This window comes from Theobroma cacao, chromosome 5 (genome assembly GCF_000208745.1).
Source record: "Theobroma cacao cultivar B97-61/B2 chromosome 5, Criollo_cocoa_genome_V2, whole genome shotgun sequence".
NCBI classification, from domain to species: domain Eukaryota; kingdom Viridiplantae; phylum Streptophyta; class Magnoliopsida; order Malvales; family Malvaceae; genus Theobroma; species Theobroma cacao.
The window spans coordinates 34,352,341-34,373,023 of NC_030854.1; the positions used below are offsets into that span (position 1 = coordinate 34,352,341).

General features: G+C 30.8%; 2 protein-coding genes across 2 annotated transcripts; both read left to right on the forward strand.

Annotated features, from left to right (window-relative positions):
- LOC18599816 (protein SRC1) lies at nt 2,488-3,283 on the forward strand. Its single transcript, XM_007029958.2, has 2 exons — nt 2,488-2,927; nt 3,095-3,283. The coding sequence occupies exon 1, from the start codon at nt 2,581-2,583 to the stop codon at nt 2,875-2,877; it is 297 nt and encodes a 98-aa protein (XP_007030020.1). The 5' UTR covers nt 2,488-2,580; the 3' UTR covers nt 2,878-2,927; nt 3,095-3,283.
- Nucleotides 8,173-10,209, forward strand: LOC18599817 (putative ankyrin repeat protein RF_0381). The gene has a single exon (XM_007029960.2). The coding sequence runs from the start codon at nt 8,295-8,297 to the stop codon at nt 9,909-9,911; it is 1,617 nt and encodes a 538-aa protein (XP_007030022.2). The 5' UTR covers nt 8,173-8,294; the 3' UTR covers nt 9,912-10,209.

Consider the following 20,683-nt stretch of genomic DNA (forward strand, 5'->3'; position numbering starts at 1 on the left):
GCACGTCCTCAAACCGGGTTATATATGAAAACATTTAACTTACTATTCAATAAACTTCTCTTTATAAAATTATAAAATCATCGTGGTTTTCCATTCATGCGAAATTGGAGGTTGAATCATGGAAAATATCCATGACAGATTTCCTCTTTCCTGTTGGAAGGACCATGCCCAATGAACAAATGAATACAAACATTTTCCATTAACATAATAAACGGTTTCATGAGATATTTATGACATTTGGATTCAGCAATAAAGATGTGGGTGAGAATGGAAGCAGGCCACAACCTCCTAGTTTCAAGTGGTATTTGGTCAAGGATCTGTCATTGGATAATCCTCAAACTTTAGGTGACCCTCAAATTATCTGTGAATTCCTCTTCTTTTTTTTTTTGGGTTGCAAATCTAGATCTAAAACTGGCCGGTGCGCATTTACCCAGACAAAAGAGGATTTGAAATGATAATCTGTTGGTCGGTTGCATTATAACCAGGAAAAGTAAAGATAAGGGTGGGCTAATTTTAAAGCAGAACTATTATTTCACTTGCGTGATTATATATTTGTTGCTGGGAAAGAGGAAGACTTTGAAACATTTAATGTCATTCCTAATTTAACCTTCATTTAGTTGTTACTTTTTTTTCCCTTTGATAAGATATAAATACAAAAAAATATATATATATTTTTACAAAATCATAAGCGTAACTTTGTAATATTTAAAGTGATTGCTAGTTGCTCTTCATTTAGTTGTAGCACTAGTCTGTTAACTCAAGAAGATAATACGGTAAAGAAAAAATTCGAGAAGGTATAGTGGTGAAATACGATGGAGAAAAGAATAAAAAGAGCTGAATAAAAAAAGTATTTGAGAAGAGCTTAGCGAGAGTTTTTAGAGATGAAGAGGGTGATTTTTATATACACCAAGTAGAAGTGGTTGTTTTGAAACAATTAGCCAAAAAATATTTATTAGACTATATAGGAAGAGAGGGTTTAGGAAAAATATGTTCATCGTGGGAAGAATTTGTCTACTATGAAAGAATATGTTTATCAAGGATAGAACAGGTCCATTATGAAATAACACGTTTTTCTCCAACTATGTGCATTGGGTAGTCAGAGAATGTTTAGATTTAATAACATAGTAGAGTTAAGTTACGTATAACAATATGTTATGTGTTTTTCAAAGGAAAAAAAAAAAGGAATTAGTTATCCGCTTCTCGAATTTTCATTCAATAATTATTATGTGAATGTATATTGAACTTAGTTATCAGGATCCAAATTTATTACCTAACAACTAGCACAAATTCGATTGGGATAAAAAAAAAAACTAAAAATAAGCCACTTGGTTCCAAATGCTTTGCAAAGGGGAGACACATGGAAACAAAATGGATCGCCACTAAAATGTTCCCGGCAACAGCATAGCATTCCCCCAAAATTCTGTCGGCAAGCAACGATTGACGTCCACTTGTCTTTGCGCAAAGTAAGGGGATGATTTAAAGAAGCGATTCTTTTTTTTATTTTTTCTTTCTTTTTCGGTGGAAATAAAGTCACAGGTCAGTTAATTAGGTGCGAAATGAAGGGACGCGGAGGGGCCCATCAAGATGATGATTTTATCGACTTGAAGGTGAAGATTTATCATCAGCTGACCATACAATGCAACGCGTCAGAGCCACGTGATTTACTGTCAAAATCTATAGCATTAAAAGCTGTGAAATAGATTAGACTCAGATTCGTGCCTTCTCTCAGGCTATGCCACGTGGTCATTCATTTGTGGATAGAAGTTACAAGTTAACGAACCAAAAAAGTTCATCAAAATTCCAAAGTTCAATGCATACCAAATGTATTAGTAATAATATCACTTACAATTGATGACCGAACATTATTAATAAATCAAATATTATTATGTTATTAATAAATATTTATTTTTAAAAAGTTTTTAATTTTATTTTTATATGTTTATGATAACATTAATATATAAAACTATATATGGATAACATATTATAAATAAACATTATTACATTTTGAACAAAAGAATGGATTTTATTTATGTTTACGTGATTTATAGATGGAATTATTATATATAAATATAATTAATTGATTCTTAGACCTAATAACTTTTCATACAAATCTAAATACATTAGTTTAAAATTTTATCTTATCCTCTCCCTTTTGGAACATATGATAAAATTAACACTTTCATAAAGATGAACATACAAATTAAAAATAGTCCAAAGTTTCTTCAAATAAACTATTGGCTCCTTTATTTCTTCAAGCAGTATTTCCATTTTATGGATTAATCCAAGTATCATCCATTAATTTATACTGGACAATTATTTCCATTCCTTAATAAATTTTTGACGGTAAGAGGCAACCCACACACAACACGCCGCGTACACGGGGTATAAGGGTGTTAATGTAATTTCTTATTTATAAGGCGGATAACGTTCGATGGCGAACTAAAAAAATCTAATGCTACTCTCTTGCTTAGCTGCCTATAAAGAGCAACCAAAACTTCACCAATTTGTATACCGTCGCAAAAGAATCAAAAGATATATCAAGATACTAGAGAGGAAAAAAAGGAGAAAGAGCGATCCGAAATGGCAGGAATCATGCACAAGATCGGGGAGACCCTCCACATGGGAGACAACAAGAAAGAGGAAGAGAAGCACAAGGGAGAAGGTCAACATGGACATGGTGGAGAGTGCAAGGAAGGTCACCATGGTGGTGAGCACAAGGAAGGCCAGCACAAGGAAGGGATGATGGATAAGATCAAGGACAAGATCCACGGCGGTAGCGCTGAGCATGGCCAGGACGGGGAGAAGAAGAAGAAAAAGAAGGAAAAGAAGAAGCACGAGGATGGCCATGAGAGCAGCAGTAGCAGTGACAGCGATTGATCAGTTCAACTATCGTCTCCCCGATATATACCTCTACTAGTCTATATTGGGTAATTTAACTCTCTCTGTGTTTGCTTTTTCATCTCATTGATCATCGTGTCCACGATTGGAATCGTCCGCAATTTAAGGAATAATTAATTGAACAATATATGCATGACCTTTCCATTTTCTAGATATAAAATTTCTTATATTTTTTCTTGTTGGTTTATCCTTGCAGGTGTATGGGATTGATGTGAAAGCTTGTCTTAATATGTCTTTGTCTTATATATTTTAGCTTCAGCTGGGAAAAAAAAAAAAGAGAGAGGGTGTTTGCTGTTTGGTATTACATATGGTGTGGAATGTATTTAGGCAGGCTCTGAATGGAAATATGATATGAGAATAAGATGTTTCCTGTTTTATAATGCTATTCCCTCTTGTGCATGTTTTCTCTTTAATTTCTCGTCGGAGGAAGATATTATTTTTGCCCATTTTTAATCAAGACTTTAAATATCAAGGAAAATAGGGAACTATATCAAGAATATTTGGAAATATTTTCTCCATATGAAAGATATTTTTATAAAATTTAATATAAAAAATAAATTAATATTGAGAGGATTTATTGAATTGATTGTCGTTATTGAAAAATTCAAGTCATGTACCTTTGTCTCCACTATTTTTTTAGTTATCATTGGGGATTAGTGTCCTCACAAAATGATAAGCAAAAGAATCCAATCATCAAGAAGAATTGTACTCTAAGAACAAATCAAGTAGAGTATTACAGTATCAGCATGTGATTTTAGTCAAAAATCACTGTATTTAATTATTTGCTTTAAGTTGTCTCATTATAAAGTACATGGTTGAAGATAAGCAAAGAACAAATTTGGAAATGGGACTCTGTTGATATAGCTAGGGAATGGACCTCTCCATGTTTAACAGGCCCAGTCTATATCGCTGTATATAACTCAAGTGCAATATACTTCTACGGATGTATGGTGGAATCACATGATCAAAGGAAACTTCTGTCTGTAGCAAACTCAGTTACTCGCTGCCATGTCTGGAAAGGTAGATGTAAAGCTAGTTTTGAAACAAGATACCAGATGGGAGGAAAGACAGTGAATAGAATCACAAGGACTGTTAGCTGAATTTTGGGCTCAAAAATAATTGAACAGAATATAGCAAGATCAAATGAGAAGTGGGGAAAAATCAGATAAGGGTTGGGTAAAGGTGAATATTTGGTGATGGAGCTTTTAGCAGCTCCCAAACACAGCTGCAATCGGCATATATAAGTTGTGAGAAATAGGCAGGGCAGATGATAACAGGGACTTGGGAAGAAGGTTAAAGCATATTCACGTCTGGAAGCTGAAGCTGAAGCAATCAAGGAGGGATCAGTTCGACTTGCTTCGAAAGAAAACTTTCAGAAAGCTATTATGGAGACAGATTCAGAAATTATCTATAAAAGTTTGCAATCAAACAAACCTTACTTAGAATGGAGAATCCTGCCTATGGTAACAGACATTAAAATCCTTCCTTAAAAAGTTTGAAGGCCTGCCTACACCACCAGAGTAATTGAGTTTGTATCGGGGTCTATAGAGGGAAGGCAGTATCCTCTGTATGTTCCTAATGTAATTCAGATATAAGTATAGGGAAGGCAGTATCCTCAGCATGTTCCAAATGTAATTCAGATATAAGGTCTGTAAGATCTATCAATAAGAATATCTTCTACTGACAAATAAATAAATAAACCATGTGAGACCATCACACATTAAAATTAAAACTATTATTTGTTCCATCTCGTTTGCATCTCCCCTATCAGATCAGCTATGTAAATTCCTTTGCTATGAAGGAATTGGTCATACTCTAGCTAACTGAGACCCCTACGTGTGAAAAACCGAGGCACAAATCCTACTAAGAAAGCAAATTACTTGACCCATTCTAGTGACCAAGCATTTTACTATTTAAATTGTCGCTATAGTTGGCCAAGTAAATGAATGTGCCATTCCCTAATCCCCACATATTTCTTTGGTAAGTACACACCACAAGTGTACTTTGTGCAACAATTTTATATGCATATGCATAATACAAATAGAGAAGCTTCCTTGATCGATTTTGGAGCAATGCCATTTGTTTGCCTTGAAAAATTCACAAACATAATTAAAAATAATGTGAAACAATGGAATTAAAGCTTTCCTTTTCTGCACATAAAGTAATATATTAGGCCATGAATTGCACTTCCATGCAAGATTTTCCTAAATTAGAAATTTTCTAATCTTTGAACTAAAAAAGAATAGTAATACGATGCACAGTGATGCATGCAAAAATAAGAAAGTTGGAGAACGGCTTTATTTAATATTTACAAATGCTTTGACTCATTTCCATTCTTGCAAGCAATTTATGTTCAGTAACACATAAAAATAAGAACATAGGATTGATGATATATATATATATATATATATATTAGTTTTATGCATGACACCTGGTTTTCTTGCAGAAATCCAGAGTTCATTTTCCAAAGGCCAACAAGGTTAACATTCTAGAATGGCTAAGTAAAAAATTCTTACTAGCTAGAAGCCTCCTCGTTTCCATTTCAATATATATATACAATCTTTATTCTTTTATGACATATTTATAAAAAACTTATATTAAATTCATACTAATTCAACCATAAAAGTTTAACTCAAATTATAAAGACACAATTAGATTCGAATAAAATTCTTAAATTTTAGCGTTATAATATTTTTTTTTTTTGTAAAACCAAATCATTTTATTTTCATATATATATATGGTTGGACATCACACCACGTGCATATCCTTAAAAATTTTTACTTAAAACCAAATTATTGTAAATGCATTTAATATATAGATATATAGTAATTTTCGAACTTTTTTCATAAAAAGGACAATTATATGAAAATGGTATATGATGAGAATAATATTAGTTTGTTGTATATAGTTGTTGTATACTAAAACTTCATCTGGCATTCATGAATATTAAACAGTAAAGATACTTTACAATATATATATATATAGTAATATGATTAATTAATGTCCATTTAACATTTTGCAAAACATATCTATCAATAAACATGAACTTCTCATATAATTTTTATTAATTATTTAAAAATAAATTATAGAGAGAAGAAGGAGACTAGGAGAGTGAACATCTCAAATCGTTGCATCTGTTCGTGTCTGCCTATGGCTCTGACTTGGCTTGGCAAAACAAAGGAAAATCCTTTTGGTGGTATTTAAAGAGCAAAAGATTGTAAGCATCGAATACAACGAAACTATAGATTAAGGATACTTTATTGTAATTTACAATATTTGTAGTATTATTATTAACATTTCAAAGTTATTTCTTATGAAAAACTTTGTTAGCTTTGAGACCCTTTTTTGTCCTCATCAAACCTTGTTCATAATTCCCACCCAAAGATTCCCATTTCATTCTTTTTACCCAAAAAGAAAAAAAAAATTGTTTGGGATATCCTTTATTTACTAATTATTTTTATAATTAGTGAATGTTGCATAGACAAAGCCACATATATATAATTAATAAGTGGCAAGTATTGTGAGGCCAATTAAATTATTAACAATATATAGATTGTACCACCAAATCTCATTTTTCATTGATTACATTGCATATACAAAGGCTTCCATTCTTCTTTATCTCTCTTTTCTTCTTCTTAATTAGTCTCTCTGTTCTTGATAATATTCTAATGTACCAAAATAACATACAAATATATTTGTCGATATATAAATGAGAGAAATGCTATTCATTTCATTCAAATTTTTTTTATTCAATCTGACTCTATTACATATAACAGTGATTACTAAGAAGCTTAATTAGGCATTAGTAGATATGCATATTATGTCCTTAATGTCTTGTTATTCTCCATGATTGGGTATCATTTTCTCCACATGAAATTAACCAGTTTGGCAGTAAGTTGAATATTTCTTATACAAAAGACACACAATAAGTTAAAAGCATTGTTAATTAGGCAAAATCTGATTGCTTCGTTCTCAATACAAATACATTTGACTGTTACTCTCGGCAGATGCTATTACTCCTCCCTTGTCCTTTTTCCAGATAGCATCATATGTGGTTTAACAGCAGCAGCCAATAGTCATTTTCTAGCAATTAAGACAGATGAGAGGATATTTTGTTGTTAACAGGTTTCAGAGTGAAAATCTCAAAGACTTCTCAATTGGATAAAAGGCATTTATACATAGATTCAAAAGTGGATGTTCTCTTTCTCACACTGATTCATGAGAGCTAATGAAGCCAATCTATATGTATGCCACGTTACATAGTCAAAGAATTGGTCATAAACATTTGATACATCCAATGCTTTGAGGAAATCTCCAAAGCCAATCATTTTATAGTGACCCTCAGGGAATAAAATCCACAATCCAAAAGTTGGCTTAAGATGGAAAGTAGGATTAAATGGGTTAGATTATACATGCTGCAGCCTGACCATAAACTCTCTCACCAATGCAATCTCAAAGAGAGACACACCACTGATAAACTGATCATTTCATATTTGAAGTCCCTCGTTAAGACTTGACATCATCACCTGACACAAAAATGACCTTAACATTGAATTATATACAAGTACAACATTTGGCTTAATCATTCTAGAATACCCCATAGTCTTTTGGATAACCAAAAACTTAAAAATAAATTCCTAGAATTAATTTTAGGATATTTCTGATTACACTTTTCAGTAAGGAGCACTCAACAATCCACTAAAGCCATTATGTAAGACAATAATCCTCCAAGGGAGAAGTGTCACAATTGGTTTTTGTTTAAGCCAAAAAGGAAGAGTGAAAAAAGGTGAAAGTGCAGTGCCTTTTATTAAAGAAGTAAAAGTGAAGTTATATTCCACTTATTGTTGTGGAAATTTGGAAGATTTCTTTAACAACAATTGCCTTGTTCTCTCTTAATTAGAATATATTACATTCTTTGTACTTTGGTACTCTAGCAGCCACCCTATAACGATTCCCTCTTTGTAATCTAATTAATAATGATGCTTAGGAACAAACTTTATGCAAACAATGCTAAACAATGCCAGTTTGCCTCATGTACATAATAAAATATAGCAAAGTGAAAGTGACTTGCAGAAACAACTCTGAAACATAACTTCCTCTTACTTTAACTTATACGACTGTGTCTTAGGAGTTGTACAGCCAGGACGCCGAATAGAACAAGTCTTCATTGTTTTTAACACCACCACTTGGCAATGTCTCCTTAGAGCCGGCTATTTTCTCCTTCCTTTTAAGTACTACAACACAACCTGCTTCTTCACTTCCTTTTATCTTCATCAAATTATGCTTAATTGGGGTTTGATCTTCCCTCAAAACCCACCAAGGAAAAACTGACATCCTGGTTTGCAGTATAGAAAGATTGAACAAGAAAGTTAACCTACGTGTTTGCAAGAAAAGATATGGATAGACTTATTAGTTTGGAGCCATCAAACCTTGTTGCTGTCAGGATTGAGCCAGGGCAGAAATGTTATGGAGAGCTTACTCTACGCAATGTTATGTACACCATGCCGGTTGCCTTTAGGCTCCAGCCGTTGAACAAGGGTAGGTACACTGTCAAGCCTCAATCAGGAATCATAGCACCACTCGGGACACAAACTGTGGAGATTGTGTATCATCTCCCTCCAGGTTCATTACTTCCGGACTCTTTTCCTCTCAGTGATGATTCTTTCCTTCTGCATAGCGTGGTGGTTCCTGGTGCAGCAATCAAAGACTCGACATCAAGTTTCGATGCAGTTCCTAACGACTGGTTCACAACAAAGAAGAAGCAAGTTTTTATTGACAGTGGCATCAAGATCATGTTTGTTGGTTCACCTGTTTTGGTTCAACTTGTGATGGATGGTTCTATGGATGAAATCAGAGACGTATTAGAGCGTAGTGACCCAGCATGGAATCCAGCTGATTCAGTTGATTCACATGGACAAACCTTGCTCCATCTTGCCATAGCTCAAAGCAGACCTGATATTGTCCAATTACTGCTTGAATTTGAGCCTGATGTAGAGTTTCAAAGCCAGTCAGGCTCTACACCACTTGAGGCTGCTGCAGGGTGTGGTGAAGAATTGATTGTTGAGCTTCTATTGGCGCATAAGGCTAGTTCAGAGCGATCAAAGTCCTCTAGTTGGGGTCCAATTCACCTAGCAGCAATTGGTGGTCATCTAGAGGTTCTGAGACTTCTTCTGCTCAAAGGTGCTGATGTTGATGCCCTCACAAAGGATGGCAACACTTCCTTACACCTCGCAGTTGAGGAAAGAAGAAAAGATTGCACGCGTCTACTATTAGCTAATGGCGCCACACTTGATGTTCGCAATACTAGAGATGGTGAGACGCCGTTACATATCGCTGCAGGATTAGGTGATGAGCAAATGGTGAAACTGTTACTTCAAAAGGGAGCAAACAAAGAAATACGCAACAAGGCAGGAAAAACTGTTTATGATGTTGCTGCTGAGTATGGTCACATACGCCTTTTTGATGCACTCAAGCTTGGCGACAGCTTGTGTTTAGCTGCCCGAAAAGGTGAAGTGAGAAAAATCCAGAGGCTGATTGAAAATGGTGCAGTGATTAACGGAAGAGACCAACATGGATGGACAGCCTTACATAGGGCCTCATTCAAGGGAAGGATTGATGCTGTAAAGATGCTGATTGACAAGGGAATTGATGTTGATTCAAAAGATGATGACGGATACACAGCTTTGCATTGTGCTGTGGAATCAGGCCATACAGATGTGGTAGAATTGTTGGTGAAGAAGGGAGCAGATGTGGAAGCAAGGACTAATAAAGGTGTTACAGCCCTGCAAATTGCTGATTCATTACACTATGCAGGTATTAGCAGGATACTGATTCATGGTGGTGCAACAAAAGATGGTATGCCACAAGTCGCTGCAATGCCGGTTTCAATTCCATTTGGAAATGGAAAAATGGGGAAAGAGAACGAAACAAAGGCAGTAATGAAGAGGAAACCCTCGAGGGCAAGAGCCTTGCGTGGTAGCTTTGACAGGTCGCTACCATTGGCAGTGGTTTAGGTAGCTTGGTGGATACATTCATGAGTTTTTTGGCTTCCTCACAGAGAGCTTAAAATCGATTCTTTTGATACTGAGGTACATAAATTTGTCGAAGAAGTTTCAGACTCATTCACATATGTTCATTCCATAGCCTGAATCTATACATAAAATACATTATCCTTGTAAGTTTGCAAAGGGAAAATCAAGACAATTTGCTTGTAGAATGATGTGTAGTGGCCTTGAAAGATGAATTACCTCAATGGGGGCAAAGGTGTGCCTAAAAATTCCTGGTGTAAGCTCAGGCAATAAAATTGTATTTTTGGAACCCTTAGTGAAAGATGTATCATCTTTATATAATTTTTCATATTTTTGTTTTCAAAATCGAAAAGAAAGTATTCCTAAACAAAAATTAGTATGCAACTTTTTACGAAAACAATCACCTGAAATAACTAATAATAAATTATATTTAAAAATTTTTATATATAATAACCGTTTATTCATTGTTATTATCAAACATGTCATCGATGAAGACATGTCAATTTTCTGTAAGTCATAGATTACATCATCGACAAAAAGATCTTGTTTTCCTTCTTAACAAGGTTACTTGAGCAAGCATCATCCACGACTTTCTATTTGATGACATTTGTGTATAAACCAAAGTCCCCACTCAATAGGGAGACATGATTTCTTCTTTAACAAACTGTCCAACTTAGGTGTGATTGGGAAACATTTTATTGTTAATATAAAGTACTTTCTCTTGATTATGATCACTAAAAACAAAAAGGGTAATGACAAACTAAAGACCTTTAACCATAGTCCCAAACACAGTAGGAGATTTTTTCTTTTTTTGGACAAACAGTAGGGGATTTTTTTAATATAAAGAAAGTAAAAATAATGGGTAGGTATTGACAAGCACCTTAATATCCCTACAAGTTTTCGGCTGTCATTATTCAGTGGTCCTTTACATTGTGGTAGACTGGTATGAACCTATAATTTTGTTCAAAGATAGAGACAAGCTTTTTCTTTTATGGATTTTTTTTTGTATATATTAATGGAGTTATAATATGAGTTAATATTTCCATTTGCTTTAATATTTGAAATGAAAATCAAACTTATATTTTAATCCATCAATCGAATCAACAAAAAAATATACACAACAAATATAATATATCGATTACAATTTTTATAATTTTCAAATTAAACTTAACTGTTTAATGAAAAATATAAGTAGAAAGTTTGATTCTCCCTCCTCGACCTTATTTCACCAAATATGAGTAAGAAAAAAAAAATTTCCTCTTTTGATAGGAAAGAAAATTTTATTCGGTCAACTAATAAAATTTATAGAAGTCATAAGAGAAGAAGGAAACATGCTTTAGCTCAATTAGTTTTTATAAATGATGAGAAACAACTGGGATTATAAAATTTACCGTTTTCCATTGAAATTGGATATTTAATTGCATTCAACTTTTGTGTTAGTGGAGAGGAGGCATCTATGATGATTTTTTTTTTACTTGTATAGTTGACTAAATTAGTAGTTAAGAATCTAATTGTTAATGATTAATCTAAAAAATAATGACCGCATGCCAAAGTGAAGAAACAGAAATAATGATACGGGAATTAAATAATATCAATTTTATTAATTAATACTAATTACGCGTAATCATATTTATTTTGTAAAGAAAATATAATCTAATTGACTTTTCTTAATCCCCCCACTAACATGTCTTGATCATATGCCTAGAGCCTAGCCATTGACATTGCACCACTCTAATTTTTATATATATATTTGATACGACAGGCTGCCCTCTCAAGTATATATTTAACATTTGTCGTTAAATTGGGCTTAGGGTTCATTATATATACTCACAATTCTAATTTATATATATATTCACCCAATTTTTTTTATATACTTAGGATAATAAGTGACCAGAAATATAAATCATTATAAAATAAAGCTAATGCATGTCGATTGGGCTTTGTTCAAGAAAGTGAAAAAGGCATTCGATGATAATTACTAACCCAAGGTTCTTGTTGGGCCATACGAAGGCCTGGTTTTGAATGGAAAGCCCAGGCCCAGAAGAAATATCAGCAACTAGTACTGACTCATCTTCTGCAAAAAAAAAAAACTACATTTCGTAGTATTAAATAATTTATAAATTAACATTACAAAGTTCAATGAATTGTGTTTCAATATGTATATAAATTATTATTTAAAAAATAAAAAAAGTCATTCATATATAATAAATTTTAATAATCGTGCATGCATTACAATTCTACTTTCAGTTTTCTCTTCATTATTTTTGTGCATACCTTTGTAAGGTCACTGTCTAAAATATATATATAGAAAGTGAGAGGTCAAACAAATAGTACGAGTACAACCATATGTACTCCCAATTGTGGTTAAATTCTGAGGCAAGTAGCCAAATCAATATTACAAAAAGATTGGTTTTCTTTCCCTTTGCTTTTGGGTAAACGTGAATCATGTTTTAACATTTTTCTTCCAACCATGACATTGGACGACGACCGCTTATCATATATAAGATGACAAACTATAGCTTAGTCGAGCCGTTGTTATCCTTAATTAAGAGGAATAAATGTTTAATGTACTGACCCCTTCTACTCTTTGGAGTTTGGACTTTGTTATGTCTTATAAGCCAACAAAACTCGCTCAAGGGTCACTTGATGTGAACACTACTTTCATAATAAGACCATTAATTCGAAAGAAAAGAAAAAACAATCAAAGAGGGAAAACTCGGAATACAACTTATAAATCATAATGATATTTTTACATAGTTAGGACTTGAAATTAATAACACCATCTGAAATTATATGTTTTCAGTATTAATAACAGAAATTAATACTAACATCAAAAGATATCATAGATAAATAATTCATAACATTAAGTATAAATTAAGATAATTTAATTAATTTTTTTATTTTTAAACGTTTTCTTGACAACACAATTTAATTAAAGTTTAACTTTTATAATCTTATATTATTGTGTTACAATAATCTGTTATGATAAATTTGACTATAATATGATAACAAATTCTCTCACTGTGTGATAAGGAAATTTTAATTAAAAGTTATTAACAAACAAAAGTAATAATGAAGTCGAGGGATTTTGGTGTTAGAAATGGATAGGAAAACGTAACGATCAGGGGTTGGTGGTGAAAGACGCCTCGGGATGGTTCGCCTGCCACGCAAAATGCCTTCAATCAATACTGGGTTGGTAGTTTTAGGTGAGTCTTTTCTTTTTTTGGTTCTTTTTTCTTATGGAAAACCAATAAAAATAAAATAAAATATTGGTCTAAACCAACTTGCCAGTTACCTAGGAATTTCAATCCAAACCAGTCTCCTTTGTAGGTCACCCAGGAGGAAAACAAGTTCCTTTGGGTAACTCAGTAGCCAGTTTCTAATTGGTTATCCACAACCATAACTAGTCTCTATTTAATGAGTAAATGTGGGTCAACTAATAAAGTTCTTTGTGTGGTTTTCTTTCTTTGATTGTTACAAGAATTTATGGTCAAACCTGCCTTCTAACAATGATGTGGCTTTTCATTTTCCCAATTAATTACATATAATGTTAAATAGTATCCGAATATTTGATTTATTAATTAATGTAAAATTTTTTGCTTAAAGAATAAGATTTAAATCTCTTTTCTCTCGATTATAAAAAAAATTCAGTATTAGGTGATTTCAATTTTTGTGTTAGAGTGCTAATGCACATTTGTTCATTATTGTGGACTTGATTTTAGATAATATTAATAAGGAGTCGTCAATATTAGAAGTCAAAAGATTTTATTATCTAAACAAACAAACAAAGTGATTAAATCAATACCTAATCCACGATGATGTAACCTTGCAACTTTAATAAAATTTTAAAAAAAATTAAACAATTGTCTAAATAGCCGTTTAAGTTATTGTTTGAGGCCAATCTTGCATTATTTTATTTTATTTTTACCTAAAATAAGTACATGACCTTAAAAGCGGAAGGAATAGGGGTTAATAAGGATCTTGTCTCTCTAAAGTTTTAAAATATTTATAATATTATTTTTTATAATTTTTTATAATTTTACCTTTAAAATAATTTTTTTGTTTGATTGGATGTCTCACAAAAATTAATCAATAATTAATTTTAATAGATTTAAGGATTAAAGTAACACCCATTGTAGTAAAATTATTCTCCAAGTCCCACCTCCCCAATACCCCATAACATTTTAGTAAACTTGCCATCAGTATTTCCTATATAAAAAACTTTTACTCAGTAAGTTGTTAAGAATGAGACTCGTAATAAAATGTCAGTTAATTTTTTTAAAAATTTGTTAATCATTATTATTAAAAAAGAAATCATTCGAGACTTTGATATTAATTCAATTATTGATACCTTATAGTTTATGAATGACCATCGAACTCAATTAAAGATATCAATTTTAGCATGCAATAGTTGTTAAAAAATTATTTTTATTTTATACTTAACACATAATTATAGTTATTTATATATTTTTCACTTGAATATTTTCTGTCTAAATTATTTTATGTTTTTGTCAAGCATTAAACTTATCGTATGACTATGTTATAAACATTGTTTTCGTCTCTAAACGTAAAATCTCGATTCCGCCGCTGTATGACCCTCTAAGGTATGCAAGTGGATCCTAACTAACTTATAAAACTATATGTTAACTCCATCTAGTTATCTTACTTTGTAATGGCACTGTGGCACCTTGATTTAAACCCCCAACAAAATTTTTCAGCACTGGTTTTGGACAATGAGAGGCATTCATTCCCCAAGTCAGACATAAACATGACAAGTTTTTGTGAGTTGTGGATGAGAAAAAGGCTTTCAAAGTTGAGAAGGGAGAAGAGCAGACGACAAACGGGGAAGCATCTATCACTCATTTGTCATCTAACGTCCATCTACTTATTGTTAGCAGAAAAGGAAAAAGTTTATATAGTAAAAAAAAAAGAAATTTGTGCTATTTAAATTTCATACATACGCATACACTGGTTATACATGCAAAACACCCACATTTAATTTATAAACAGTAAATAATTTCCCATTAAAAAAGATATATAATATAATTCATATCATTTGTGCATATGCACTAAAAAATTACTTAGTAAAATATTTGCCTATATATCTCATTTTCCTTCCTTAGGCAACTTGCAAAATGCTAGTTGCTCACCTTGAGCAGGCCGAGAGTGAGGAGAGATTGCTCCACACGAGCCATGGAAGAGCGTGGGACTTTTGCTTTAGTAAATGTTCTTTTGCGGAGGTGCCAGTTCTACGGTGGGATCCGTGGTACCACCGACTACAGCAGGAGCAAGTGCCGCACCATATCCAGCACACTTTCCCATTGAATCTGACCCATTTTTGGCTTGTCACTCTATTCGCGAGCTCTTCACCGACGCCCCACCCCCATAGTCCACTCCACGCACACGTGTAATAGTAACTCATTTTTCACTCTCACTTTTTTCTAATTTTCTTTATATAAAAAGGTAATTTTCTTATTTCATAATTATTTTTTAAAAAAATTTACCTTAATAGAAAGTTAAAAAATTTTAAATATTATAATTTATTGTAATAAATGGAAAAGTTCAAGCAAAAATAAATAATTAAAGACAAATAAAAGGGAGAAGAAGGATGTTTATAAAACGCCCAAGGCAAGGCAGGCTGGTAGCTTTGTAGTTTGTATGGAATGGCATTTGGTCATACCTTATTGATTGAAGTTTATTTTGTAGTAAATGAAAGCAGATATGAATTTACTATTTTAGACAGACCGGCATTTTATCAACTGTGGAAGTGGGGCAAGGTTCCTTTCCTGTAACTTGAAAATCAATCGCTCTTTTCATTTTTTATTTAACGAATAATTTGACAAGAAGCAAATTTGGATTCGTGGGGGTGTCAAGCAACCAAAGCTAATATAATTCGTAAAATTTTTTTTGGAATTTGATTTTAATAATTTTTAAGGAATATTTATCATTGTTTTCAGGACATTTGATGTTAAAATAATATTAATCATTTAAAACAATTTTCTTTTTTGATATGAAATCATTTAAAATCTTTATTAAAATGGTGAAAAATACAATTTCGAATCAAAAAATTGATCAAATCGAATTAGTTACAATGGTTATCGGTGAATTCGATTATTTTGACTTGTTTGATTTGATTTTTGATGAATAAATTTTTTAATCGGATCGATCAAAAAATTTAGATTAAATTAATATAATTTAAATTACTATATGTATTAATATATATTATGTCTTTAAATATAAATTTATTAAAAATGTTGTTGCATTTGCTTGAAAATGTTGATATATTTATATATTTTTATCTTCAAATTTGTTAAAAATGTTGTTAGAATTTACTTGAGTTTGATTTTTTAAAATTGATTGAATCGATCAAAATAATTTGATTTTCGATCAATTCAATTAATTATAAAAATTTGATTCGATTCAGTTGTGAAAAAAATAAATATGATTTTTTAACGTCGAACCAATCAAACCTAATTGATTATTTGCACACTTCTACTTAATTATTAAATAAAATTAAATGTATGTAACTCATAAGCACACTCAAAAAGAGACGAAAGAGGATGAAATTGTTGAAATCAAGGATGCATTGCTCGTGACCCATAACTCATAAGCAGACAAAATAGTAAAATATTTTAGTAAATATATTTCCAAAGCACCAACGATATCTCCGCTATCAAAATTCAAAGTGGAATATTCTTTGAGATTTTAGATACCGAGTCTTCAATCTCAAAAAATTGTTAATACACGTGATCAACAATTTGTGGTAAATCAGTATAAGTATTTAGTTTATTTGTTAATGTATAATTTTTTTTTTTATGATTAAGATAGGAAGATTCGAATCCTACTCTTTAAGTAAGGAGATTATGCACCAATCAATAAGATAAATATTCGGGTGTTGATACATAATTTCTTTATTTTAAAAGTAAGATTCGAATTTCTCTTTCTCTAATTGTAAAAAAAAATTATGGTAAATCATAATCATACCTTACCGTAGTCCAATTTTACCGTTACCTATTTGAATACTTTAGACTTAAATTTACATTCTAATTGCATTAGAATAACTTTAAAATATTTGAATTATTTATGATAATTTAAATAAATTTTTTTATGTTCAATCAAATTTATATATTATAATTAAATAAATTTGTATTATTAATAATTAATTAATTATTCTTAATCAAATTGTCACTTGATATTTTTATATCACATTGATAATAACGTGATATGTTTATGCTGTATGTTAACATGATTATGTTACATTTCACTTTTCATAATAACCTTACATGGATATAAAAATGACAAATCATATTTTTATTAATGATAATTAATCAATTTTTAATTATAAATACATATTTTGTCTAAAATAAAAATACAAAAATTTGATTGATTTAATATAAAAATTTATTTAAAATTTTTTAAATAATTCAATATTTTTTTTAAAAAATATTATTCCAATTGCCATTAAAATCTACGATTGCAAACTAATTGTAAAAACAAATCCATATGTGCTTTTACAATTGATTCTAATGGTAAAATTTTTTTTATAAATGTAATATCGAATCGGATCTTAAAAATTTAAATAAAATTTTGATAAAGTAAATAACAAAGTTGAGAAATAATATTTTTTATTTTTCTCTTAAAAAAAAGTTATTCATGTCTTTGATAATCCCGATTCTGAAAAGGAAAGGGTAGTGTTTAGAGTCTTTACAAATCAGATGCAAAAGTCATTGTTTTTAGTTCCGTATTTAATTGCGTCTCAATTCCTTTTACTCCCACAGCACAAAAGTCCATCATTTGCCTCCCAACTTTCCCAGCCTTATCATACATGACACATCAAAGTCTGCTTAGTAATACTTTATAGTGATCCCACCAACCATCCCATTAAAAATAAAATAATGAGCAAGAAATAATTGATTTTTCCCTAGTTAAATTTCATAACTGCACCTTTAATTTATGTTTAAATGTTGTTTTACTTTTTCATTTTGTATGATTCAAAAGTCAATTCATAATTCACTTCCTTTTCTTCAACAACACTTTTTCATAATTTAGGGTCTCTTCTTTTTTTTTTCCCTTCCAAATTTTGGTTTTTTTTTTTAATTTTTTGATACATTTTAAAATTAAATTTTAATTAAGAAAATAATTTAAAATTACCTCCGAATCAAGCGTGACATGCATTTTCAATCGTGAATCCTTTTTTCTAATTTTATTTTGAAATATGTGACGAAAGATTTTGAATCTTGAATCTTTTTACATTTTAATTATTTTTATATGTACCAGTAAATCAAAATTTCATATTCAATTATAAATTGAAAGAATCTATATCTAAATTTCTTTTTCCTAGGGAAACTTGATTGCGTTGAAGAATGTCACTTTCAAATTTGCTTAGTACTTTGACAATGAATCAAGCCAAAAATCTGAAACTCATATGAGTTTAAAAGGCATTTTCATGCACCCCCCTCCCTACCTTTTCATGGCAGCAAACTTTTTATTTCAGTTTAATTGTCTCTTTCCTATAACATATAAAAAAAAATTATCAATAAAAAATAAACTCAATTAATAAATCTATCTGTCTTGACAATTGATATTACTGAATTTAAATTTTACATATGAACATTTACTACTACTTAATACAAAAACACGGATGAATAATCTTGATAAGTTTAAGATTACCACACATCTTGTATTCGCGTGAGAGATTAAATAATTTATCGATTTTGGAATATTTTTCAAGAAAAAGAAAAAAAAATACCAGCAAAAGAATAAAAAAAAGGAGGAATGAAATCATGATTTGTGGATGCCATTATCAACATGAATCGATTCCAGCAGGTGTTTAAGTAAAAACCATTGGACCCCACTTCACCTACTCACCCAACAAAACCATGTCTGGCTGCATCAAATTTACACAAAATCAATGGGTAATTTTGGAATTTTATATGATTCAGTTCATTTCAGAAAAAATGTAATTCCCCCAAACACAACCATCGTGTAAAAGAGTGGCCCACCACCAGTACTCGCAACCACTTTCAGCCACCAACCCTCTACGTTGCTTCTCTCAGTATTTCACTCTCCAAAAAAAATAAAAAAATTAAGAAAATAAAAAAAAAAAATCATCCAATTAAATTTTTATTCTTTTTTGACTACTATAAAACCGTAGCCCGGTCGGTCTAAGCGTCTCTGAAGCGCGTGGGATAACCTCTAACGAAGAGCATTCCTGTTTAGCTAATTTTATTAATATAATATAAGATATAAACGAAAATTACTTTATCATAATCCATATTTTTATTTATAATTATAATTTTATAAAAAATAATTTATTATCGAGATAAATGAACTAAATATAAACCTATTATCGGCAAACCAATTTATTTTAGATAATTTTAAATGTTTTGATTTTAGGTTAATGATAAAAATTAGGTTAAGGATTAGGAATTATGAAACTTAAAATCTCTTTTAATAGCTTTAAATGTGGATGGTAGTGCAAAATGCCAATTGGGGTTTGGCTACTGCTGGTGGTATATTACGAGATGCAAATGGTAGCTGGGTGACAGGATTTATTTTCAAGTTTGGTATCGCCTTTTCACTCACTGCAGAACTATGGGGCATTTATTATGGACTAAAACTTTACTGGGACAGGGGTTATAGAGATGTTTAGGTTGAATCTGATTCTCTTTTGGCATTATAGAAAATTGAACATAGCAATTTAGTGTTAGATTCAAACGCTCGATTACTACGAGATATTAATGAGTTTATTAATTGATATTGGAATTGCACTCTCACTCACATCTATCGTGAAGCTAATTAGTGTGTCGATTTGATGGTCACTCATTATAAAAACCTCTTTTTAGGGTTACATATCATTGAAACTCCACCAAAATAAAATCTCACTTATACAATTTGGGAGTTTGTTCACCTAGAATGATGTAATTTTTTTTATATTTTTCCAAATATATATAAAAAAAAGTGTTAATAAAAAAGGGCAGGTGTCTTGTGAGTTGTGACCAAAAGTATCAGAGCAGGTAAGGGCAGCCTTACTTTTGAAGCTTTTTGTCCATAATTATGGAGTAATATTTTAACATTGGAAGGTCACATATTAGACCATGTTCATCTAAACAAATTAAAAAAAAGAAAATTAGTTTTTTTTCCTATTTATCAATTTGGTTTACAAGATAAATTTAATTTTGTCATGACATTTCATGATCACATAGTGCATAAGAAGAAATAAAATTAAAAAAACCCAATAATATATCCCTCAAATCCAATTCATTTTGTTTGAAATAAAGTTACTCTTCTTGACATAAACAAAATTATTATGTTGCAGCTAATTAATAATTACACTTAATGTACCAATAAATAAAATGTTGAATAATGATGAGAAGATCAATTTATTTTTTCTTTTCATTCATAATGGTGCTTCATAATAATAATTATTTTTATAAAAAATTGATTAATTTTTACCACATTCATATCATATGATTATTGATTTTGATTATACAGATTTTGTCTTGTTGATTTCTTATTGGTAAAATTTAAATCTATTGTATTTTTTTAATTTTATTTTATATTGATTTGATAATTTATTATATTGAATATAATTATTATGATATATAGGAAAGTGTATTGAATATAATTATTATGATAAATATAGGAAAGTGTAAATATAATATAAAAAGTTATTTATAAATATTAAAAATATATAAAAAACAAAAAAAAATCTTATCTTACAGTTCACCAACATTTGGCACACAAAATTATAAAAA